This window comes from Rhinopithecus roxellana, chromosome 10, assembly GCF_007565055.1.
Source record: "Rhinopithecus roxellana isolate Shanxi Qingling chromosome 10, ASM756505v1, whole genome shotgun sequence".
Classification (NCBI taxonomy): Eukaryota; Metazoa; Chordata; class Mammalia; order Primates; family Cercopithecidae; genus Rhinopithecus; species Rhinopithecus roxellana.
Genome location: NC_044558.1, coordinates 81,057,226 through 81,083,894, shown reverse-complemented (window position 1 = coordinate 81,083,894; position 26,669 = coordinate 81,057,226). Strand labels below are relative to the sequence as shown.

The 26,669-nt window shown below is 55.1% G+C and overlaps 1 protein-coding gene across 1 annotated transcript in view; it reads right to left on the bottom strand.

Annotated features, from left to right (window-relative positions):
* Window positions 1–26,669, bottom strand: part of NCOR2 (nuclear receptor corepressor 2) — a 240,411-nt gene that overhangs the window by 123,023 nt on the left and 90,719 nt on the right. The window contains 4 exon segments of the mRNA XM_030938910.1: window positions 221–273; window positions 7,488–7,544; window positions 15,757–15,870; window positions 22,140–22,319. Coding sequence (XP_030794770.1) covers window positions 221–273; window positions 7,488–7,544; window positions 15,757–15,870; window positions 22,140–22,319 — 404 coding nt within the window.

The following is a 26,669-nucleotide window of genomic DNA, read 5'->3' as shown; positions in this document are numbered from 1 at the left end:
GCCTGTCTCCCGAAACCTCAGAGGGACACTCTCTCTGCTCCCCGTCCCCACCCCAGGTGCCACCTAGGGCTGTCTCCTGTCCCCTCTGGGAACACCTGCCCCTGGCCGGGAGCCCCTGATGGGAACAGAGAGCCCACGTCCCACATCCCATGCAGGCCGCTGAGAGCCTGCTCGCCCACCCTGCCCCCGTGTATCTGCACGGCTACCCACAAGCACTCACATTTTGATGTTCTCATGATACTGCCGGGTGTCGGAGGGCTGGTTGTACAACGGCTGCAAAGGGAGAGAGAGAAGCGCGTCAGAGCCCGGCTGGCCACTGGCCACTGCAGAGCCCACCGGCAGGAGCCCCAGGCCTGGCACAGAGGAGCTGTCCTCTGGGTGAGGGCTCAGCCATGGGCAGGCATGAAACGGAACACAGGGACCCAGCACGCAGCCCCAGCCAGGAACAGGCTGAAACTGGTTCCTCCGGGACAGCTGTGGGTACGGTGACCGCCCCCACCAAGGTTGTCATAGCTGCTCTGCGGGGCATTCAGCAGCGCTGGCCTGAAAGGGGCCACAGCCCAGAGCACACCAGGACAAACCCACACACACCCCAGAGGTTGGCCCTGGCCACCGAACACGGAAAGCCGCTCGGTTTCCCAGCTCACCATGGAAATGTGCGTCCCAACGCTGCAAGACACCACTCCACCCCCACTGACGAGCAAAGACAAAAACGTTGAATAATGCCAAGTGTTGGTGAGGTCTGGGGTGACAGGAAGGCTGGCACATAGCTGGTGGGAGCATGGTGTATGGGCACACGTCCCCCAGAGAGACAGTAGCCACTGCCTGGTGACGAACACCGACGCCCCCGCCTCCGACCCCCGTGCTCCTGCAGATGCCTACTGTGCTCTGCCAGGAGCCGGGCACTAGGATGTTGCTACAGCACTGCTCACAGCGGCCCATGAGAAGCAAGCTGGCTGTCCAACACCAGAAGAGCAGCTAAGGAGATCAGGGATCAGCTACACCACAAATCCCACACAGCCGTAAGAAAGGGATGCAGGGCCCACAGGCAGCAAGCACAGAGCTTCAAAGAGTGCACGAGGAGACGCAGAAAGCACTGCAGCATCTGTGATGGGGGCAGGGACCCAGACAGCTGCCACATGTCCCCTCCCAGATGGAAGAACCTTGCTTAGCAACCAAGAGCACAGCCTGGGTTCAAGTCCAGGTTCTGGTGCTTTCTGGCTGGGTCTCCATCTGTGCCTCCGTTTCTCCTCATCCATAAAATGGGGTTCAACTCATAGGGTTTTGCAAAGATCAAACGAGACAGTGCATGCTAAGCTCTGAGGCTGGCATCATCAGGGAGCAGTGACTGTGTTAATGGCACCCACCTTTCACGCCTCCCTGTAACCACCCATGACCTTGCTGTGGCCAGTGGAACCACTGCACCCTCAGCAAAAGCAGAGGCTTGACGATGAGAGTTCACATTTCTGCTGTTTCTGTCAAGAGAACGAGCCTAGCCTGGCCTGCAGGAAGCGGGCAGAGAGGCAAAGAGCAGAGTAGTGCCATCCCGCCTGGGCTGAGCTACAACACTGGCCCACTGACTCCCTCGCTGGCCACGGAGGTACAAGAGCTGAGTCCACACCAGCAGAAATGCTCAGCTGCCTTCCAGACTCATAAGAAACAGTAAACAGTTCCTGCTTCAAGCCTCTAAATGTGGGGCGGCTTTGTGCCCCAGCAGTGGCCATGTAACCGCACTGCATAACTGATACACTCACCCCTACTGTACAGACAGGAAAACTGAGTCCTTAAGAGCTTACAACATTGCCCACAGCTGGTACGAGATGTGCCTGAATGACAGCCCATCTCTCAGCTCCAGTGCTGGAGGAAGGAGTCTGCTCCCCTCTCTGCCTGAGCCTCTGTGTGTGTGTGTGTGTGTGTGTTTGCCTTTCTGTCTGTCTCCCTCTCTTCCTATCCCTCTCCCTCACCCACGCACGCACACAGTAGGAGCCTCCCAGGGTGGCCATGGGTGACGATGGTGGGAAGATCAGGTACAGAGTATGAGTGATCAGGTGGAATGGGGTAAGGATGGAGACGTGGAGTCCTGCAGCCTCGGGGCAGGGCTGCAGCAACAGAAGGGACACGCAAGTCTCTTCCCTGGGGATAGAGCTGAACACACCTCCTGATGACGCCAGCAGAGGGGCCACCCAGATCCCCGCCCACCCACCCCCAGAGAAGGGCCGCTGCAGCTCTGCAGAGCCTCACAGACGGTCTCGGCTGGTGACAATGTCGCCTTTCTCCCTGTAGCCCCAGATACCCTGCTAGGGAGTTCACCACTGGACTAGGGCAATTCCAGGGTCCTGCTCAGCTACTCTCCTAGGGACAGGGATGTCATCCTGCAGCTGACATGAGCCATTTCTCCCCATGCCGGGTCAGGCTCCCCTCCCAAGGTTCTCAGCCCTGAACAGAGGGCAGTTTCCCCACCCCGACCCTGGAGGTTTGAACCAGAGGGAGAAGTGAGCAGAGGAACAAGAGAGTCCATGGTCAGACTCACTGCAGAACTTTCCAGTGGAAAGAAGGGGTGCAGTGCAGCATCCCTGCAGAGGGTGCGAGTCCTTGTCTCAGGAATGGCAAGGGGCCCTATCAAGATGCCCATGCTGTAACCCAGGGCAACACGTTGGCTCCTTTATGTTCCCCACATGCCAATCAAATGCAGGCCAGGTGCAAGTGGACATCACTTAAAGGTTCGGGTTTTGGAAACAGGCCCCAGTTTAAATGGTGGCTCCTCCCTCGCTAGCTGTGAGCTTGGACAAGTGCCCTCAACACTCCAGCCTCAGTTTCCTCATCTGGAACATGGGTGTAGACCAAAGAGGACCTACTTCACAGAAATTTTGGATAGCTCAGAAAATTTCAGACTCGGTGAAATTTAGTGTTTGTCTTGTTTTGGTTTTAAAGATAGCAAACAGCCGAAGGGGTCAGAAGGGGACTGGAAGCCCACCACACACGACCCTGGGAGGGAGTGGTGGGCAGAGGGGACAGTGCTTCGGCGGCACAGGGCGGGTACAGAAACACAAGACAGGCTCCCGGGGGCAGCAGGAGCCCGGTCAGCCTCCAACCCACCGAAGCCACCGGGGAGGGAGGCCACTTCCACTTGGTGGCCTCCTCCTATGCCCTGTAGATAGGGACACAGCCCCTGCTTCTCAAGGTGGCCATCGGTGAGCGGCCTGCAAGGCGAAGGCCCGGAAAGACTGAGGATACTGTGGGTGCTGCCGCCTCTAAACAGGGGCTGCCCCCTGGGAGGCACTCACCAGCCACTCCCCGAGGCCACTGAACCCCAGGAGCCCAGGGGAAGCTCTGGGCCCAGAGCTGCTCGAATGCTGTGTGTCGCCATAGCAACAGGCTGAGGCCAGCCATCTTGGAAAGCCCAGAAGGGGGTTGGGGGAGGGAGGGACAGTGACATGTCCTGGCAGACGCATTGCTGAGGGGACACAGGGCCCGAGGGGACTCCCCAGCACCCCCCTCACCCTCTGCAGAGGGGGCTGCACAAAGGCCTGGCGGCTCCCCAGCCCAGGCTAGGCGGGGTCCCCACATGGGGCCATGAGACACCTCCACAGCCACAGGTCGGGGGCATGGATGGCCCCTGTCCCTCACCCCCAGGCCTTATCCTCCCGGGAGAAATGACCCCTGTGGGGACACATGCCAGTGAGGACATCAAGGCCCAGATGAGTGTGGAGGCTGGGGTGGTACCCAGGAGGCCCCAGGGTCTAGCTCTCTCTTGCTCAGCCTCCGTCTCCTCTAAAATCAGAGGCGCAGCCACTCAGAGGGCAGAAAGAGGGCAAAGGGGAGCAGGTGCCAGACGCAGGGCCTAGGCAAAGATGAGGCACAGTGGTGACTAAGAAAGCCAGCAGGGGCCAGGGAGGAGGCGGCCCCCCTCGGGCTTTGAGCCAGCCAGCAGGGCCACCAGGAAGAGCCACAGTCCCAGGCGGCCTGAGCTGGCAATAAATGAAGCGTCAGCCCCAGCCCTCAACCCGCTGGTGACACCAGCTTCTTAAAATAACGCCTTGGAACAGGAAGGAAGCAATGACTCAAAGCGGCAGAGAGGTCGGGGCCGCCGGGCGCGCCCTCCACCACCACGCCTGCGCCCAGCCTGGCCCAGGCCCTACAGCTGGGCGGTGCGCCCTCCACCACCGCGCCTGCTCCCAGCCTGGCCCGGGCCCCATAGCTGGGCAGAAGGGGCCGTACCCCACCATCTCGGAGCCCCAGACCCCTGGTTAGCACCTCTGCTGCTATTTTCATCCTTTCCAATGCACATTCCTCCAGGGAGGCCACAGGGATCCATCCCTGCCGAGGGGAGGGGCGTTGGAACTGCAGCTTCTGATGGAAGACACCCTGGGAACTGGACTCTGTGACCCACAGCCCCTGGGTCCTCAGGCCGTCCCTGGTCCGGGCTTCTGGCACCTAGGTGGTAGACAGGCCCCTGCAGAGGGTGTACCACGGAGCTGCCTCTGCTTGGAGGATGCCTGTGGCCACTCAGGCCTGGCAGATCTGTGCAGAACTGGCCAGCCACTCCCCCCGGGGCTCAGCACACCTCCCCACCTCATCTCTTGCTGTGTGGCCGGCACAAGGCTCTCCCCTTGCTGAGCCTCATCCAGAAAATGGGATGGCAACAGCTCTGCGAGGCGCCCTCCCTTTCCCCACTGACTGGCACCAAGCCAGGGGCCTTCAAGAGTCCAGACACTAGACTTTAGCCTCCTGTGCCATCAGCCCTTTGGTAGCCTCTGCTCTGAGATCCCCAAGCGGGAGACAACCCCATCCCCTTGTCTCCAAAGAACCAGAGAAGACTCACTGTGGGGCCCCTGGTTCCAAAGCTTCTGACACCAGCAGCTGCCCACCCCCATCCGCCCACAGACTCCCACGGACAGGGGCTTCCTCGCCTGTGTTCCTCGGGCCCTAAGACACGGGGGCCTCCAGGCCCTTTCCCCTAGGAAGCCCCCGGGGACCAATCAGGAAAGGGGAGCGGGAGGACCTGGAAGTCTGGAAATGGTTGGGAACTTCGTCCAACCCTGCCATCCCCATTTGGCAAAAAAGGAGAAACCGAGGCAAGAGGCAGCTTACTGGTGGGGATGTAAAATGGTACGGCCACTTTGGAAAACAGTTGGGCAGTTCCCCAAGGGGCTACACATAGGGTTAACAGAGGATCTAGCAATTCCACGCCTAGGTACACACCCAGGAGAAATGAAGACGGACGTTCGCATGGAAACGGCACACTAATGTTCCAACAACTTTATTCACAATACCCCAAATATGCAAACAATCTCATGTCCACCAACTGATGAGTGGGTAAACAACACGTGACCTGCCCCTACAGTGAAAACATGATTCAGCCACAAAAAGGAATGAAGGACCAACCCACACTCAACACGGATGAACCTCGAAACCATGATGCTGAGGGAGAGAAACCAGACACAAAGGACCACATATTGCAAGATTCCATTTATAGGAAATGTCCAGAATAGGCAAATCCATAGAGACAGAAGGGTTTCTTTTTGAGATGATGGAATGTTCTAAAATTGACCGTGGTGACAGTTGCACACATCTGTGAATACACTAAAACCCACTGAATTGTACGCTTTAAATGGGTGAATGGCATGCGTGCGAACTGTACTTCAATAAAGCTGTTTACAAAACAGAAAAACAAGCAAGCAGCAGCTGCTGCTGAAAACTTCCCCAGAAATCACTTCCACGAAGAGAAGCACGACCCCAGGCCAGAGCTCGTCACCCAGGTCGCCCAGGCCCAAGGATGTACCTGGAGGGGGCAGAGCCCTGAAGGGATGGGGGAGCCCGGCGAGGTTTCTGAGTCCAGCCAGGTGGGCGGCTGGGCCCTGCTTCTGAGCTGGAGGAGCCCTTGCCATCTCCTCCCTGCTTCTGCCTTCTGAGCGGGCCTGGGAGCCTGGGGCTTGCAGTTCCTGAGTGGCCTCAACAGACGGACCCCAGGCTTCGGGGAGCTCTCACTGTGCAAAACTGAGCAGCCTGCAGAAACTTCACGGTGAGCAGCTCATCACCAAATTGTTCACAATTCCTGAGCGCTTCGCAGGGGCCAGGAGCTGCACCAGGTGAGCCTTTAATGGGCCTCACTGCCTTTAATCCTGGGAAGACCCTGGAAGGAGGCCCTAGAGTGTCTGCCTGTCCCAGATGAGAGAGCACTGTGGTACTGGGAGGTCAGCCCCTTTCCTAAGGCCACTTGGCAAACATGCAGTGGAATTGAGTTTAGATGGAGGCTCTGAAGGTGTCAGACTTGTTTCGTTTATGAGGCAGGGTCTCACTCTACTGCCCAGGCTAGAGTACAGTGGTGTGATCATGGCTCACTGTAGCCTTGAACTCCTGGGCTCAAGCCATCCTCCTGCCTCAGCCTCCCAAGCAACTGGGACAACAGGCGTGCATCACCACACCTGGTGAATTTTTAAATTTTTTGCAGAGACAAGATGTTGCTATTTTGCCCAGGCTAATCTCAAATTCCTGGCTTCATGCAATCCTCCTGCCTTGGCCTCCCATAGTGCTGGGATTACAGGTGTGAGCCACTACACATGGCCGAAAGCGTAAAGACTTTACCTGCACCCTGGGTGCACTCATACGCACACCCTAGCCCACCATGCACACAGACTCTCCCTCATCTGGCACACATGTGGGTAGCAGTATGCCTTCAATGCCCACCACGGCCATCCATGCTGACCAACTCAGTGCGCACACATGGCTGTGGGGCAGGCAGGGGCTGTGGCCCGTTCTCTGGGAGCTAGGGCTTCTGCATCCACCCATCCTCAGCCCAGGGACTCCAGGAGGCTTGGGACTTGCTTTCCAGCTCTGCTGCTGACATGGCGTCTTTCCACGGCAAAAGGACACTAGTGACAGCCATCATCACCATCATCATCATCACCATCATCATAGCTAATGCCGAACACTTACTGTCTGCAAGGCAGGCGCCACACCTGATGCTGGACAAACATTAACACAGCTCCTCCTCACTGTACCCAGTGGAATAGGTGCTGTTAGGATTCCCATTTTACAGATGAGGAAGCTGAAGCACAGAGATGGAAACAAACCCGCTCAAGATCACACCACCATGGAGCAGCGAACCTGGGAGTGGACCGAGATCGCGTGACCCAGAGAACCGGCTCTCCGTGCTCAGCTGGAGCAAACGCGCTGGCCTAGAGGTGTGTGTCTCTCCTCACGGCCCAAGTGGCCGGGCTTCACGGTGTGCACAGGAGTGCGCAGGTGGCCCCACAGGCGCTTGCTGCCAAGACTCCCCACCCCCACTCAGCCCAGCCAGGCCCGCCCACCCGCTATCTGCCATCCTCTCATCAGGAAGGTGGGTTTCCTGCCTCCTCCGCGGACGCCGCCTGGGCAGCGCTTGGCAATAGATGACTTCCTCCTCCACCGCACCCTCCCGCCTCCCTGCCCACCTCTCCAGCCACCCCCGCCCTCCCCAGAGCCCCCGACCCTGTACCCCAGCTCACCAGCTCCACCTGGGGCCCCAGGCCTTCCAGAATCCGATGTGCAGCTTCGGCCTTCTTCTGCAGGGTGATGGCGAAGAGGAGGAATTTTTTTAAAAAACAAAAAAACACAGATTATAAATAGAGGCTTCCCGGAGCAGCGGGCACCTGCCCAGCCCAGTCCAGCATGCTGATCCTCAATACGGGGGAGGGAGGCCTGGGGCCCTCTCCAGGCCCTCCCCAGGCTGGAAAAAAACACAGAGGGGCCTCAATACCCCCACAGCGGCCCCAGCAAGCCCGCCAAGTTTCGATTTTAGCAAATGCGCCAGGTCCACTGAAGCCTGTTCCCCGGCAGGCGCGCAGGCCTCGCTCCCCCAGGGCCCGGCGACGTGGGCACCGCTCCCCGCCAGCCCAGCCAACACTGCCAGCCCTGAGATGCCTTCCCTCGCCCTGGAAGCTGGTTGGGTTGTCTACAATTACCTCAGAGCTAGTGCAGCCAGCGAGGGAAGGAGGAGGAGGAGGAGGAGGAGGAGGAGGAGGAGGAGGAGGAGGAGGGAGGGTGAGATAGAGGCGCTCAGAGATACCCTTTCTAGGATTCTTGTGTTTCACAATCATGTGATTATTTCTGGGCTGCCCTGGGGCCTCCCCGCCTCCTCCCCACTCACAAGTGGGGACTTATTAGGAAAACAGGATCATGTGGTGCAGGGCTCAGTGGCCACTCCGTCACTAGGCTGGACCTCCGGGCCCCCACCCCGGCCCTCGGCGTGAAGGCAGACGTTGTGCCTCGGCCAGGCCCGCCAACCCCCAGCCTGGGACCACCAGGGTCCGCTCAGAGGAGGCCTGGAGGATGGCCCAGGCCAGCCAGGTACAGGAAGGTGGGGGTGGAGGGGCTCCTGAAGGTGGCTTCCTGGGGCTTGTGACAGAGGGCAGGGGCAGAATTTGGGTGGGTTCGGGCGCCCCCTGCACAAGGCTAAACTGCGTGTGCACTGGCAAATGGGTGTTCACGGGCTGGCACGTGGGCGAGCCCCTGCTGTGACTCAGCTGCATTGGGGCTGCCACTCAGTATTTGGCAATGACTAGGTAGACAGGGTGCAGAAGTCATCATCACCATACTGAAACTGTCCCCAGTGACCCCAAACCCAGATTGGCCAAAAGTAGGTGACCCCGAGTCCTGGGAAATGTGGCTGCCAACAAAAATTCGACGCAGCCTTTGCCAAGATCTCCTCACAGGGCGGAGGGGCCCAGGCTCCCCGGCTGCAGCAGAGAGGGGAGGGCATGGCGGGTCAGCATCACTCCCACTCCCCCGCCCTTGGAGAAAGACAGCGGGTATGTAGGTGGGCTCAAGCCGGAACCTAGAGCTGCCTCTGCCTAGAGCCCAGGGCCCGGCCCACCAAGAGCAGGGCTATGCTCTCGGCCACCTTCACGCTGAGCCGAAACCCAGAGACCTGCAGCCTCAAGGTGCGGCTGGGGGCTGGAACAGCAGGGGAGAACTATTACAGTAGTGATCACTTCCCCAAGCACCTGCCATGAGCCGACCATCGGGCACACGCTGTGTTCTTAACATTTCAATCACGCATAAGCACCACGGGAGGCACACGCAGGAGTAGCCCCATTTCACAGATGGTGAAACTGAGGCGCAGAAACAAAACACAGGGAAGAAGCCCTTCTTACGACCTCCGGGATCCACGGACAGAGGAAGCCAAGGGCCAGGTCCCACGCAGGGCCACCCCTAGGCTTGGGACTAGTATTTCCGATGGATGGGGGCAGATATCACCCCGAGAGTCACTGTCCCAGCCACACCCTCGAAGCAGGAAAGAGTCTGCCCTGGGGTACTGAAGATGGGAGAACCCCTGAGCCAGGCCCAGTGAAGGACTGGGTATGGGGTGGCATGGGGGCAGGGCAGCTTCCAAACGCTGGGACCGGTGGAGAGACATGGAATGAATGAGACCGGGCCCTTGCCTGGAATAAACCCAAACAACAGCTGTTGGTTAAGAGCAGTAACAGCAGATCAGTATGCTCAGGCGGAGAGAGGTATGTATGAAAGTGTCTTGATTCAGCCTCCCCTCCCCAGAGAGGCCTTCCCTGACCCGCCGCAGCAGGGTGGCCCACCTCCCTCGACCACTCTTTTCCCCACCTGGCTGTCTTCACAGCACATGCGGTCAGGGGTAAGGTTCTGCAGCCCACTGTTTATCTTACTGGCCATGTCCCCCTGATGAGGACTTTATGAGGAGCAAGGCACCTGCTCTGTTCTCTGCTGCACCCACAGTGCCTGGAACAGCGTCTGGCTCAGAGTGGATGCTCAGGAATGGTCTAAATACCTGGAAATGGGGTCGGCTGGCTCCCTCGCTCAGGCTGGCTCCCTCACTCAGGCTGTCTCTGGGGCAAAGCATTCTTGTACCCACAGGCTGTCTGGTCCCAGCCCAGAACCCTGTCCTCTTTCCACGTTGCTGCAGCTGGCCCAGTGCCTCCCTGCCTCTCCACCAGGACCAGAAGAGGCCAGCACCAGCCACCAAGCTGCTATCGTCCAGCAGGGCTCAGCACAGGATTGAGGGCAGCAGGCACTTTCTCCAGGGCCATGGGGGAAGCAGTCCACATCCCGGACATGCCTGGCCTTTCCAAGGACATAGAGGCCTCTCTGCCTCCTCCATAGAGGTGGCCGAGAGGGCAGGCCCTGTCTCCCTGCTCTCCAAGCCACAACCAAGATTGCCAAGCCTCCCAGTAATCTGTTTCTGGGTGCAAGGGCTGCCCCATTTTACAGATGGGGAAACTGAGGCTCAGAGAGGACACTTGGATAGGAGGTCACCAATCCACACAGTTCTAGGCAAAATCCCAAACCCTTCCCACCTGAACCTCTCCCACCTAGAACATTCCCCAACCCCAATATTCCTATGGCTCATACCTGTACATCTCCTTGGCCCCCTTGGGGGCCACCTCCCGACACTGGCTCCCTGGCTGCCCTTGGTCCTGGCAAACAGCAACTGCTCCAACAGGAGCTCCTGTCCGCATCTTCCCCATGCAGGCCCAAAGCCCAGCTTGCAGGGGACACCAGGATATACTTGGTAGAGCTGAACCAACTCCACCCAAGGGTGGCAAAACTCAGGGACTGCTCTGGCCCAGAGGAGGGCTTCATGCTGGGCTGACACCTGCCAGTGGGAGGCTGGAATTCAGGGGACTCAGCCCCACCCTGGGTGATAAGGGAAACAGGCCTTTCTCAATCCCGCTGAAACCCGACTGCCCCCACGCACGTCCTCCCGTGTTCCTGGCCTTGCGGTGGCCGAGTTTTCTGCTCTGATGGTGGCAGGTGGGGCTGATGCTGCAGGGGAGGTGGCCAAGCCTGAGAGAAGCCACTGCCCAAGCTCACCTGGCTCAGAGAGGAGAGGAGAACCTAGGGACTCAGGCCAGTGAGGGGCCCTGTTCACCGTGGTGTCTACCCACTGTAGGGGCTCTCACCAGGCAACTGGGGATCACTCAAGCAATGGCACTCCTGCAGGGACTCTGTGTGGCCAGACCTCCCATGCCCAAAACGCCTAGGAGCTGCGCTGGGGCACACAAGTCCTTAGTCACCTATGCAAACAGGTGCACGGGAGCACCAGACCCACGTGACCAAGTGCACATGCTGAGATCTGGGAATGTGCAAAGATATACACACATGTCCACACACATCAAGGCAGACACACATACTCACACACATGCACCCAAGTGAACACATGATGTAACCGCACCCGCCCCACACACGCCATCTCACGCACATCCATCTGTACACACATGCACACAGCCTAACGCATACCCGTGTGAACACATGCATATGCATACAGGTGCACAGATACATGAATACCTACATACACGCCTCACACGTGCCTGCACAGATACATGAATACCTACATACACGCCTCACACGTGCCAATTCGTGGATGCATATGTTCACACATGTGCACACGGCAACCATAGTTACACCCACACACATACACACACGCACCCACGTGTGTGTGCATGGATGTGTTAAGGGCACAGATAACCACAGACCCCACATGCTGACTCATATATACTTATACACATGTGCACATAGCCATCCAGAGCTCCACACACATGCACATATGCACGCATACACATACACAGGTGTACTGTATCATTGCACAAATCACCACATGCTCATCCCACACCAGCCGACTCTCACTCTAAGTATTCACATACAAGTATGCACAGTCATCCAAAGGCACACATGTATGCTCACACATGTGTATCCAACACACACAGCACACATGCATCCATCCGTATATGCACGTGTACCCACAGGCACACAAACCACACACGCATCCATATGTGGCTGTCCTATAGGGCAGAGAAACAGACCTGACACTGACCACTCCCTCGCCTCTCCCCTGCCTGGAAGCCCCATCCTAGCCCCTTCTCTGCCGCACTGGCCTCCTCATCTGCAGATTGCGGGCAGCACCTACTCACCCAAGAAGCCCCGAGCCCGTAGTCCTGCACTCAAGCTCCTCCGCTGGCTGCAGCAGTGCCTCAGGGCAGTGGCCTACCCTGAGTTTCAGCTTCCTCATCTTCAAACAGAGCCCCATGCCCGTGAGCCCTGCGCAGAGCCCTCCCAGGGTGTGTGACGAGCAGGAAAAGCAGCAGGTCAAAGGACGCGTGCAGCAGCCCTGCGGGGCTGAAACGGATGATCCGAAAGAACCCCTGGACCCTGGGGGCAGTTTTGATGACCAGGTGGCTGGGCATGGAGGCCAGAGGTGGAGGCCTGGCACAGGATGCTGGGGCCACAGGATGGGGTCTGAAGCATTGCTCTGAAAATCTTGAATCGGGGGTCTGATGCTGGGCCCGACAAATAAGCACGAGGAGTGCCAAAACCCCCAAAAGCCTCTACTGAATGCTTCACGTTCACGGTGACTGTGGATGGTGTTATTCGTCTTTGCCCTGCTCAGTCCCGATCACATGTGCACATACTGAGTCCTAATCACATCACAGAAACACCTTCCTTTTAAGATGCTTAAACTCGAAGACAAGGACCCGAGTTTTCTGCTGATTTCTGCACTACTCAGCAACTGGGGCTGCTGCTTCCATCAATCCTGCCTCCTCCTCACCTTGTGAATAAGTCGTAGACATCTCCATTGGAAGCAGCCTTCTGCCTTTCCCTAGTCAACCTAGCTCAAGGCCCATCTCCCCTAGGAAGCCCACTCTGCCTGTTCTGTCCTGAATTCCTACAGTACCAGCAACCTGCACTGCACAAACACCCCTTATGTATCCACACGTTGCTAGTGCTGCCTGTGTGTGTGTTTTGTCCAGATTCCAAGTGTGTGCGTTGTCCTGGAACCAACAGGCTCCTCCCTCATGCCCACCACCTTTGAAGATCAAAGGAGACGCCAGTCCCATCTCTGGGACTTGGCCTGTGCCATGTCCCTCACCCGAATGCCCTCCTTCCAGCCCACCCGCTGCCACCAAGAAGCCTTTCCCAGCGCTCACTTCCAGGTCATGCTTCTGCCCTCCTGGGCCCAGGCCACCCCGTCTGCTCCTGCTCTTAGGCTGCAGCCACCCTGCCGGCTGCCCTGCCATCTGTGCACACCTGCCCGGCCTTGGCCCCCGCCCACGCAGGCAGCTCACGCAAGGTGGGGAGGCGGGAAAAGCCTTGCTCAGCGGGTGCCTCACCAATGTGCTCTGAATGGATAATGAGCCAGACTCCAGCACTCAGAACTGCCAGGCGGGCCCTGCCTGGCGGGGAAGCTGCATTTTCCGGCTGGCTCGGCGTTTAGAGACAGACCCTTGCCCTCCATCTCTCCAGGAACCAGCAGGAAAGGAAGGCAGATTAAAATTTAATCCTACTGATCCCCCAGGAGGCGGTAAGTCCTGGCTGCTCCTGCCAAAGGCGGCTGGGGGCCTCCCGCACACCAGGCTGCAGGCTTTGGAGGCTCAGAGGCTCAGCCCAGGTGGAGGGTCCCCACCAACCCCCACGCCCCCAAACCAGAGGCCTCTTCCACAGGCCAGAGCTGGCCACTCGCCTCCATCTCCCCTCCCCTTCTGCCACCTGAACATTTGCACAATTATTTAATATGCATCTGCTGTGTGGTGAACACCGTTTTAGGTGCTGGAGATACCACTGGAAATAAAAGTGGGCAAGAATAAAATCCCTGCCCTCACAGAGTTTCCATTCATAATAAACAGAATAAATAAGTAAACTAGAAATCACGTCCCATGAGGACAAGGGCTAAGGAGAATCAGGAGCCACAAAGGAGGAAAATGGGTGTAATCCTGAAAACCCTTTTCCTGAGAGAAGGGTTTTCAGTATTAAGTAGAGGGTTGACACAGGTCTTGCTGAGAAGGGGCCACTTGAGCAAAGATGGAAGTGACAGTATGAGCCCTGCAAGGAGAGGAGTACCAGGTAGAGGACCAAGGCACTGCAGCAATGTGCTCAGCCACTGACTTGGCCTCCACAGCTGCTGAAGAGAACCGTGCCTGCTCTCCACCAAGGATCAGAGAGGGCGGGCAGAGGTGACACTCTCAGGAGCCCTGTCCATGTCCCCTCTACTTCGGGCTCCTGGAGCAACCTCAATCTTGGCTCCGAGTCCCAGGCTCAAAGCTCACTTGCTCTGCAATCTCAGGGAGGTCCCCTCCCCTCTCTGAGCTTTGGTTTCTTGATGAGCAAAATGGAGAGAATAGTAGTAGTTCTACTAAATGCAAATACTGTTCTATTAAATGTACAAGGTAAACAATCACAAGAAGAAATAAGAGCTATGATAATGACAATTAATAGCACCAGCTGGCATTTCTTTGGTGCCAGGCACTGTCTGTCCTAAGGGCACTAGGAAATCAGCCCCTTTCATCCCCACACCAACTGTCCTAGGTGATGCCATCCTTGTCATTGTTTTAAAGCTGTGAAGCGTTGAGGCACAGGGAGGTTTAAGTAAAACATTCCAGGGTCACAGAGCCAGGAAGTGGGAGAAATGGGATTTGAACTCAAGATGCCTGGCTGAAGGACGTGTGGCCCCTGGGCTCTCTTATGACTGTTACTAGCGGTACTTGAGGTGAGGGGCCATGGTGTGGGAGACTGACCCAGGCACACAGTTCCCAGGCCCCAAACAGGCTTGTCTCATTCTGCATGCCATTGCTGTTTCTAGAGGTGGAGGCGTAGCCAAACCAGTTGATCCAGTAGTTCCCTGTCTCAGGCTGCTACTGCAGGCACCCACCAGACTCCAGAGGCCTCCCCACCCCCACCTCAACTCTGAGCACTGATTGGCCAAGGAAGATATTACAGAAGAGGCAGCTGGGAAGGGTGGCTGGGGCTACAGGCAGGAGGGGAACCAGAGAAGCCAAGGGAGGGAGAGGAGTTTCCTCATCTGTCACGCTTCACAAGGACCAGTCCCTCTCTGGGCCTCAGTTTCCTCATCCAGAAAATAAGGGAGGGGATCAACATCCACAGATCCTGAGTACATTTAGAAAAAGTCGACTGTAAATCATCAAAGCCCAGCTGGTAGTGGCTTGCCTGGGAAGACGGGGAGCTTACCACCTCACCAGACACAAGGTTCCACGTTCGGGGTGCACAGACCCTTAGGGTCCAGCCCCTGGAGACATGGCTCTGGGTACCCCAAGCCCCTCCACCAAGACCAGACCCCCTATAGCTGCCCCCAGTGGGATCTCCATGGGCCTCCACAGCCTGCTACAGACTCTGTGTTTCAATCATCTCAAAGGCCCCTTCGAGGGCCCAGTGTCAGTGGAAGCTGGTGCTGAGAACTCAGGCCCTGTGGTCTGACAGCCCACAGGTTCAAATCCAGGTCCAATGCTTCCTAGCTGTGTGACTCTGGACAAGTCACTTAACCTCTCTGGGCCTTAGGAAAATGGAAACGACGCCTGCACGTGCCCTTCCAGGACTGACGGGAGCAGCTGCTCCATGAGAGCTCACTGCTGCGGTCATAACGTCATTATCTTTTGCCTTAAAGGGATTTCTTCTGCACGAGTGCCTAAAGTGGCAGCCCCTTACCCTGGGCCATCAGCTGGACCCTGCTGCTCTCCCGGAGCCCAAAGCCTCCGTTTTGTGTTGCATCCCGCTGGCTAGCCACGGTTCACACCCATCTGCGTGTCTGAGCAGAACAGCCCAGAGGCCACATCAGGATGGCTTTCCACCGGTCACCTTCCCCCACCCACTCACAAACCCTGCATCTCCGGGGGAGAGGGTGGCGAGGCCCCCTGCCCATTTTGCAGATGGGAACACTGAAGCCCTATTCATGGTGCCCCCTGTGAAGCACCTCATGGCCAACACCAGGGAGCAGCAGGCAGGGGCAGGGACACATACCCGGTTCTCGTCGTAGATGATCTGCACCAGGCTGCGGTGCTTCGACTCGATGGGTGGCGGTGACACGGGCTTCTCAGGCTCGGGCGGCTTGGCAGCCTCCTCCTCCAGCTGTTGCTGTGGGAAGAGGCAGAGCGTGAGGGGTGAGCACCCCGGCAGGCGGAAGGAGGGCTGCAGCTCCCAGGGCGCGGGGAGGCCCCCTTGCAGCCCGGGCCGTGGCCGCGCACAGGAAGTCAGGCTGCTACCCATTTCCTGTGAGTCACCCCAGGGACTCCGTACCCGGGAGAGGCCCCAGCTCCCGGGCCAGCTGCAACCTCCAAGCTCCGAAGCCAGGTTCAAATCCTGCCTTCATGACTTGCCAGCTAGGGAAGCACAGCCGAGCAGCCTCACCCCGCTAGGCCTCAGTTTCCCCATCTGTAAACAGGGCTGATTGCCGTGCCACCATTCTGACCATGGTGAGAACTCAATGAGTTACACAGGCAGGCGCAGCCAGGCCTGCTATGAGCTGGCATTACTACCCATTACGGTTCCTACAGGCAGCAGCAGTGCTAGGAGAGGCCGCGCAGACTCCGCAGTTGCACTGGCTAGACTGGAGCCAGTCCTACTGGCTCCCACTCCTACTTACTGCGTAGCCTTGAGAAGCTCCTGGACCTCTCTGAGCCTTCCCTTCCTCTTCTGGAAAATGGGGATAAAAGAGTTACCACCCTAGGGGGCTGGTGTGAGGGTGAAATGAGCTGATGATATGTGCAAAGCACTTGGCACCTGACACACAGACAGCACGCCACCCACAGAGCTCCTCATCCCCCCATCATCCTCATCCTCATCACCCTCATCATCCTCATCCTCATCACCCTCATCCTCATCCCCACATCATCCTCATCCTCATCCCCCTCATCATCCTCATCCTCATCACCCTCATCCTCATCCCCACATCATCCTCATCTTCATCACCCTCATCATCCTCATCCTCATCCTCATCACCCTCATCCTCATCCCCCATCATCCTCATCCTCATCACCCTCATCCTCATCACCCCATCATCCTCATCCTCATCACTCCCTCATCCTCATCACCCCCATCATCCTCATCCTCATCCCATCATCCTCATCCTCATCCCCCTCATCATCCTCATGCTCATCCCTCCATCATCCTCATCCTCATCCCCCCATCATCCTCATCACCCTCATCATCCTCATCCTCATCACCCTCATCCCCCCATCATCCTCATCCCCCATTATCCTCATCCTCATCCCCCCATCATCCTCATCCTCATCACCCTCATCACCCTCATCCTCATCACCCCCATCATCCTCATCCCCCATCATCCTCATCGCAGCCCTCCCATCTTCCTCATCCCCCTCATCATCCTCATCCTCATCCCATCATCCTCATCCTCATCCCCCCATCATCTCCCATCATCCCTCCATCATCCTCATCCTCATCACCCCCAGCATCCTCATCCTCATTATCTTCATCATCCTCATCATCCTCATCCTCATCACCCTCATTATCCTCATCCCATCATCCTCATCTTCATCACCCCCATCATCCTCATCCTCATCACCCTCATCATCCTTATCCTCATCACCCTCATCATCCTCATCCTCATCACTCCATCATCTTCATCCTCATCACCCCCATCATCTTCATCACCCCATCATCCTCATTACCCCCATCATTGTCATCATCATCCTCATCACCCTCATCATCCTCATCATCCTCATCCTCCTCACCATCCTCTTCCTCATCACCCTCACCATCCTCTTCCTCATCACCCTCACCATCCTCTTCCTCATCACCCTCATCATCTTCTTCCTCATCACCCCATCATCCTCATCCTCATCACCCTCATCATCCTCATCCTCATCACCCTCATCATCCTCATCCTCATCACCTCCATCATCGCCATCATCACCCCATCATCCTCATCCTCATCACCCCGATCATCCTCATCATCATCATCATCATCATAACCCTCATCATCCTCATTCTCGTCACCCTCATCATCTTCATCCCTCTCACCATCCTCATCCTCATCACCCTCACCATCCTCTTCCTCATCACCCTCATCATCCTCATCACTCTCATCACCCTCATCCTCATCACCCCCATCATCCTTATCCTCATCACCTCATCATCCTCATCCTCATCTGTCCATGTACCGAACACCCTCCTCCTAACACCGTTGGAAAGAGCGTCCCATCATGCTGCCGTCTGCTTCATAGCAAGAGGGAGGTTGAAGACCAGAGGGTTTAGGGCACTGGCCCAAGGCCAGACGGGAAGCCAATGCCCCATTCTGCAGTGTGACAGGGCATCACAAGTGAGATCAGAACATGGTTCTGCTTCACTTATGACACTCACACAGCCTGCGCATGACCACAGAGCAGATCAGTATGAACCCAAAAAGGCACCCAAGAAGTGAATACAGAAAGAGCCAGAAAATCCAGGGTGCTGGCTTCTGCAGGTGATGGTGCTGGCAGCTTGAGCAGAACTGCCTCAGTCCCACAGCAACCCCTGGTGGTCGCTTCAAGAAGGACATCAAAATACTCCCCCAAAGCACCAAACAAACAAAGCCAAGAAGGGGAAGAAGTCCACAGCCGGGAAAGGGTGGATGGGAGGGAGGCTACCCCCAGCCAGGGAAGGTGGCCCTTCCTCAGGTACTAGCGAAAACACTACCTGGGACACCTACAGAGATCCAGCTAAGAGGGTGACTCAAGCTCTGCTGGGCCTGGATTCAAGCCTGAGCCCCACACTCACCAGCTCTGCAGCCTCAGCCAGGGCACTTCACCTCCCTGACCTCAGTGTCTACTTCAGCAGAACCTGCGAGTACATGCCTACCTCATAAGGTTGTTTGGAAGATCAAGGAGATAATGCTGAAAAAACTGCTGCACAGCAGTGACATGCTAAAAAGGGCCGTCTAATGCAAGTCAAAACCACAATGAGATACCGCTGTACAACCACTAGGATGGCTGGAATCAAAAATTTTTTTTTATTTTTTTATTTTTTATTTTTGAGACGGAGTCTCGCTCTGTCACCCAGGCTGGAGTGCAGTGGCATGATCTCGGCTCACTGCAAGCTCCGCCTCCCAGGTTCACACCATTCTCCTGCCTCAGCCTCCTGAGTAGCTGGGACTACAGGCGCCCACCACCACGCCTGGCTAATTTTTGTGTATTTTTAGTAGAGACGAGGTTTCACTGTGTTAGCCAGGATGGTCTTTAACTCCTGACCTCGTGATCCGCCTGCCTCAGCCTCCCAAAGTACTGGGATTACAGGCGTGAGCCACCACACCCGACCAAAAACATTTTTAAAGGAAGATAAAAAAGGGTTGGTGTGGCTAGGGACAGTGGCTCACACCTGAAATCTCAGCACTTTGAGAGGCCAAGGTGGTCAGATCACTCAAGACCAGCAGTTGGAGACCAGCTTGGGCAACATAGTGAAACCCCATCTCTATAAAAAGATACAAAAATTAGCCGGGTGTGGTGATGCACACCTGTACTTCCAGCTACTCAGAAGGCTGAGGTAGAAGGATTGCTTGAGCCCCGGAGGTAGAGGCTCTGGTGAGCAAAGATGGCACCACTGGACTCCAGCCTGAGCAACAGAGTGAGATTCCATCTCAAAATTTAAAAAAAAGGTTAGAGGGGGTTGGTGAGGATGTGGAAAACCTGGAACCTTCATGCATTGCTGGTAAGAATGTAAAATGGGGTAGTTGATGTGGAAAACAGCCTGGAAAGTCATCAGCAAATTAAACCTAGAATTACTGTGCAAACCTGCAATTCCGCTCCTAGGTATATACACATGAGAACTGAAAACAGGTGTCGCGACACAACTTGAACACAAATGTTCAACAGCAGCATTATTCACAACAGCCACAGCCCAAATGGCCACAGATGATGAAATAAACAAAAGGTGGCATCTCCATACAATGGGGTATGATTCAGCCATAAAAAGGAATGAAGAAATGAGACAAGAGACAACATGATAAACCCAAAACCATGACGCTAGGTAGGAGAAGCCAGACGCAAAAGGACGCAAACTGTGTGATGCCATATATAGGAAATGTCTAGAACAGGTCAGTCCACAGAGACAGAGAGCAGGGGAACAGGGAGTGGCTGCTTTAGCTCCTATGAGGCTTCCCTGTGGGTTGTTGAAATGGCTGGGAACCAGATAGAGGTGACAGCTGCACAATACTGCAAACGTAAGAAATGCCACTGAATTGTGCGCTTTAAAATGATTATGCTTGAGAATTTCCTTTTAAAAAATGCCAACGTGGAATTTAGAGGGAAATAAACAAACAAAGAAACAAACAAAAACCTAACCACTGAGAGCTGCCTCGAGCCACCCGGCTTCCAGCCGCAGTCACCAATGTGTGCCAGTGCCCGCAGCTTCAGCCCCACCCCAGGGCCAGGCCTCCCTGCTAAAGGTGTGGTACCAGGCTGGCCCTGGCAATGCCTGCCCACCCCCGCCGCAGCCTGGCCCCTCTCGGGATGCTTATGCCACCATTATGAGACCTACCTACTGCCTGCTGAAGCCTGGGACAGTTGGCAGAGTCTCCAGGACCGGGCCTCACTGTTGGACTATCCTCAAATTCTGGCTCCCCCAACCATGTGACAGCCGTGATGGCCCCTTGAAATCAATGCTCTCCCCCTGAAGCATCCTTCAAAACCCAGCTACCAGGGCACCTCTTCCTGGAAGCCTTCTCTCACCAGCCTTCACCCCCTGCCTACAGTGGCTGGAATGAGCCCTTGATCCTCCTTAGAGCCCCTACTTCCTTATCTGGAGGGCACTAGATATGAGCCTGTTTCCCCCATTAGTCTAGACGCTCCCTGGGGCCCAGACAGTGACACAAGGACTGAATCAACCATTTTTAATGAGCACCTACCATGTACCCCTCAGAACACAGCAGTTAACAGGGAGACAAGGAGAGGACCACTGTATAACAAAGCTGGGTCTATATTAATTCAAATAATGACGCCACCAGTGGGGTGATGAGATAGATCAGCGCTCAGCAGCATTTCTTTTTGTTGAGATAGGGTCTCACTCTGTTGCCCAGGCAAGAGTGCAGTGGCAATCATGGCTCATGTAGCCTAAACGTCCTGGGCTCAGGCACTCCTGCCTCAGCCTCCTAAGTAGCTGTGACCACAGGCATGTGCCACCACACCTGGCTAATGTTTTAAATTATTTGTCGAGACAGGGTCTTGCTATGTTGCCCACGCTGGTCTCAAACTCCCGGGCTCAAGTGATCCTCCAGCCTCAGCCTCCCAAAGTGCTGGGATTACAGGCATCAGCCACCATGCCCAGCCCAAAGCTTTTCTTTAAAGGCCTAAATAGCAAATATTTTTGACTTTGCAGGCCACACAGGTCTCTGTTGTGATGACTTAACTCTGCCACTGTGGCAGAAAAGCAGTCATATAGACACACATGTGTATAGAGATACACAGACAAGTGGCCATGGCTGTGCCAATAAAACTTTATTTACAAAAAGCAGCAGCAGCTAGAATTGGCTGGATTGGCTGAACCTGGGATAGAGGAGGGTTGGGGGTGCGTGTTCCTGTACAAGGCTGAGGGTGGCCTCTTGGTGTCGGGGACATCTGAGCAGAGACCTGAATGATACCAGGGAGCAAAGCATGAAGAGCTGGGAAAAGGCATTTTATCAAGGAATTGTATATTAACTCATATTTAAAACAAAATTATAAAATGAATGTTATAAATATTTACATCAGCTTTATCTCCACGTGTCTTTGTGTGGTTTCAATGGTGACAATGAGGATTTATTTTTAATCTCGGGATTTTGCTCCCTCCTCTACAAGTTGTCCATTTTACAGGCAAGGAAACCAAGGCTCCAAGAGATGAAGGTTCCAGGGCCACACAGCTAGTAAAGAGCAGTTATGAGGCCAGTCCGTTCAGATTCCAGAGCCAAGGGCTGTTTCCCCACATTACAGATAAGGAAAGTGAAGCACAGAGAAGGGACTGCCCACCTCATGTTGCCTGGTACTGGAAGAAACAGGATCTGAACCTGGACAGACTGGCTAGACATCCTGAACTTTCACCCACCATTCTTGTGCTGTCTAATGCAGCAGCCTGTGTGGCTATTCAAAGGCACATTTCATATGCATATTAAACAAAAATTAAAAATCAGTTCCTCAGTTGCAGTAGGCACATTTCAAATGCTCAGTAGTGGAACATGGCTATCCTGCAGATACACAGTGTTTCCATCATGGCAGAAAGTTCTGCAGATGGTGCTCCTGTCCAATAAATGTAAAGGGCATAAAAACCAGTGAGCACTCAGGAACTTGGGAAGGGCTTGACACATGTCTGTGACACTGCAGTCACTGCTGCTAGAATGGAGACTCAGAGCCAACACTCCCTGTCCCCCTGCCTGTTCACACCTGCTTCTTCTTCAGCTTAGAGATCTGCTGCTCCACCATGGTGATCTCTCGGTCCACGCGGTCCATGTTCTGGATCAGCTCCTCCTTGGACAGCCGCGGAGGCACCAGCTCCAGCTCAGGGTCGGTGTGCGGGGGGCTGGGGGGAGACACTGGTTCCAGCTTGCCCGTCAGGCTACGGTCCTGTGGCAGAAAAAAAACAGGCATGGGGTCAGCACGGGGGATACCCCCAGTCTGTACAACCCTGTGATGGTTAACACTGTCAACCTGATTGGATTGAAGGAGGCAAAGTATTGATCCTGGGTGTGTCTGTGAGGGTATTGCCAAAGGAGATGAACATTTAAGTGGGTGGGCTGGGGAAGGCAGACCCACCCTTAATCTGTGTAGGCACCATCTAATCAGTTGCCAGCGAATATAAAACAGACAGAAAAATGTGAAAAGGCAAGACTGGCCTAGCCTCCCAGCCTACATCTTTCTCCCACGCTGGATGCTTCCTGCCCTCGAACATCACACTCCAAATTCTTCAGCTTTGGGACTCAGACTGGCTTCCTTGCTCCTCAGCTTACAGATGGCCTATTGTGGAATCGTGTGAGTTAACACTCCTTAATAAACTCCCCTTTATGTAATATATGTATATTACATTTGTTCTATTAGTTCTGTCCCTCTAGAGAACCCTGACTAATGTAGTTGCCAACTTTTTGCCTGCTGCCATCCATGTAAGATGTGACTTGCTCCTCCTTGCCCTCTGCCATGATTGTGAGCCCTCCACAGCCACATGGAACTGTGAGTCCAATTAAACCTCTTTCTTTTTTAAATTGCCCATCTTGGGTATGTCTTTATCAGCAGCATGAAAACGGACTAATACACACCCCCTCCCCAATACACCCCTAGTTTCCATCCCTGACTCCAGGCCCAGAGTACTGGACATCTGTCAGGACAGTCCTCACCTGTTCAAGGATCCCATCTCCATCCCCAGCCATCACCCATTCTCCAAAATTCAGAGTCCCTTACAGCCTTCAAGATGTAGTTCAAATGCTCTTGCTACATGAATGGTTTCCCAGGCTTTCCTCAAGTTGTGAAGTCTTCCGGCTCGCTGTTCCCATAACACACCTCCCTTCTTCCACTTACCCCATCTGTGTGTTCCCCACCAGCTCAAGGAACCAAGACCCACAGCCTCCATCCTCCCAGGGCCTGGCCTCTGCAGACCTCTGTAAACATTCTCTCATGAAGCTCAGTCCAAACACGCAAGTTCCAGAACCATGCAGCCAACACACACATGGCTTTGCAGAAAACATCTATTCCCAAACACACGGAGAAGCCACCAGAACGGGCTACAGAGAAGCTAAAAGGAGTTATCTCGGCAGCGGGGGCAGAAGAGGGTATTTTTACTTTCTTCTTCTTATTTGCCTGTTTTTTTCTCTGATTTTCTTTCACTGAGAGTTACTCTTCATGTAATACAGTTGTTTTTGAAAATGTGTTTAACAACAAAGGAAGCCTGGATTCAGTTATCCATGGATGCCTTCATCCCACCAGCTAAAGTCTGGTGCACCCAGGCTGTGCTGGGAACACTCTCAGGATAAGGAGGTTAGAAAAAACAACCCAGGCCTCCCCCGTGCAGCCCTGGGTTCACATCCCAGCCCCCTCTGCCACTCTCCAGTTCCATGACCTTCAGCAGATCATTCAACTGCTTCCTGTCTCAGTTCCTCATCTGTTCAATGGGGAGAACAGTTTGCACCTCCACCTCCCCGGTCCTTGTGAGTCTTGAATGAGTTAATGGCTTTGAGCCTGTCATACCATAAGCCTCAATAAATGTTGGCTGGGATGGTCCTCCCCTAGCTGGGCTCCAGAACCCAGCCCCCGCCCTGTGCCATCCTTGGGGCCAAGCCGGCAGCTGCTGGCAGACAAGGCCCAGAGCTGAGCCAGGCCACCGCCTCCCCACCCCCACGGCAGCTGCACCCAGAGGACATAGGGTGCATTATTCCCCAGACAACTGCAGCCCGGGGGCCACCAAGTGCCCCCCCCAACCTTGGGACTCACAGAGGCTGCGTCATCTTCTGTCCACTCCTGCCATCCTCAGAGCCTCTGTCCTCCCCTCAACCCACAGAGTCCCAGCAAGACCCATAGGGGCCAAGAGTCTTAGAGTCATATTAGGTTTGCCTCCAGCCTCTGTTACCATCTGAGATGTGGAGGCAAGCATAGCCGGGGCCTGGACAACCTGGTGCTCCCTCCACACACACAGACTCCTCGAGGGAAATAGAGAAAAGGGCCCTCATCCCTCAATCGCCCCAATGCGGTCCTTCATGCTCCTCAGGCCACCTCCCCAAGGGCTACCCTAGAAATCACACCTGGGGCCGCTCACGGCTCAGCCCATCCCAGTCCTCTGCACACCCCATGAAGTAGACCCCACAACAGCCCTCCGAGGGGATTGCTGTTCCATCTCCATTACCAGAGGAGGAAACAGAGCCTGGAGGCCACTGGGACTGGATGCTAGAGGCCGGAACTTTCCTATAAAGGGCCAGAGGCCGAGATGGGGATCACGAGGTCAGGAGATCGAGACCATCCTGGCTAACACGGTGAAACCCCGTCTCTACTAAAAAAATACAAAAAACTAGCCGGGCGAGGTAGCGGGCGCCTATACTCCCAGCTACTTGGGAGGCTGAGGCAGGAGAACGGCATAAACCCGGGAGGCGGAGCTTGCGGTGAGCTGAGATCATGCCACTGCACTCCAGCCCGGTGACAGAGCAAGACTCCGTCTCAAAAAAAAAAAAAAAAAAAAATAGCTCAAGATTTGAGGGCCACAAGGTCTCTGTCTCATCTACTCACCTCTGCCATTGTACTGCAAAAGCAGCCACAGGCGATGGGGAACAAGTAGGCGTGGCTATGTGCCAATAAAACTTTATTTACAAAAACATGCTGAGGGCCAGATTTGGAGCTTGCTGGAGTTTGCTGGCCTCCTGCTCTAAGCAATTCACAAGTCTTAATCCACGTAACTGTCATAACCACCTTGGGAAGTGGGATTACAGTTCGACGACGTGCCCAAGGCCACTCAGTGTCCTACCTTGGAAGCTGCTTGAAGAGGGAGGCTACAGGAGCTTCCATGTCAGAAATGGCCACACATCTGTTCACCCCACAGAACCATGGGGCTGAGCATAAGTGCCAAAGCAGCACCCCCTCCAGGGTCCCAGAATGCAAGACCTCCAGAAATTCAAGGCAAAAGTGTGTGTGGAAGAAAAACTCCCTAGAAAAAACCTGTGTGTACGCATGTACCAGTGGGTGCAGGGCCCTCACTGCTCCCCAGCAGGAGGGCAGGCAGGGGGCCATGGGCACCTGACCCCACCCACAGCAAACCGTGGACAGCTCATGCGTCTGGCACTCCCGAGCCTTTGCACAGGCTGGCTCTGCTGCCCAGAGTGCCCAACACCCCTTCTATGCCAACTGACATCAGACCCGCATCCCCACGCCACCGCCCAGCCCCTCACTGCAGTCCACCTTGGGTGTTTGGCTGGTCTCTCCCTGCAGCCCATGTCATTTCTTGAGGTTCTTAAGACAAAAGGTAGCAGCAAACATGGCACCCAGAACCCGGTCACACTACTGGTGGCAAGAAACATCTCTGCTATCCTATCTCTGCTCTTCTACCTGGACCAAGAAGAGAGATAACAGAGCAAGGACAAGGATGTGGAAGGAAGGGCTCTGGGGGCCAGGCCACCCTAAAACGGTGAGAGAAAACTGCTCATCCAACCTGGGAATAATTCTCCAAAGCAACATTAACAAAAAGAAGGTTTCCATCCCCAGGGCTAACAGGCAGCACCAGGAGTAGAAGCAGCAACTGGCAACCACTAGCAACACTCGGAAAAATTGCTGAAAACTTACTTCCTTTAAACTCTCCATGGATAAAAGCTGTTGTCTTTAATGGGTTCTTCTTTAAGTTCGGGTTTAGCTTTTATTCACAGCAAAATTGCACAAGTAAGTCCATCACCTGATGAACGAATAAATAAAACATGGCATATCCATCCAATGCAATGTGAAGGGCCGGACATGGAGGCAGAGGCAGGTGGATCGCTTGTGCCCAGGAGTTCAAGATCAGCCTGGGCAACATAGCAAGACCTCATCGTTATTTAAAAAAAAAAAAAAAAAAGGAATGAAACACTGACCCAGGCTACACTGTGGATGAACCCCAAGAATATGATGCTGAGTGAAAGTGGCCAGACATAAAAGGCTGCAGAGTGTACGATTCCACTTACATGAAACGTCCAGAATAGGCAAATCCATAGAGATGGACAGTGATTTATGGTTGACCGGAAAAAGGAGGAGGGGAAAGTGGGGGGTGATATGGTTTGGCCGTGTCCCCTCCCAAATCTCATCTTAAATTGTAGTTCCCATAATTCCCACATGTCGTGGGAGGGACCAAGTGGAGGAATCATGGGGGCAGTTTCCCCCATGCTGTTCTCATGATAGTGAGTGAGTTCTCACAAGATCTGATGGTTTATAAGGGGCTTTCCCCACTTTTGCTCAGCATTTCTTGCTGTGGCCATG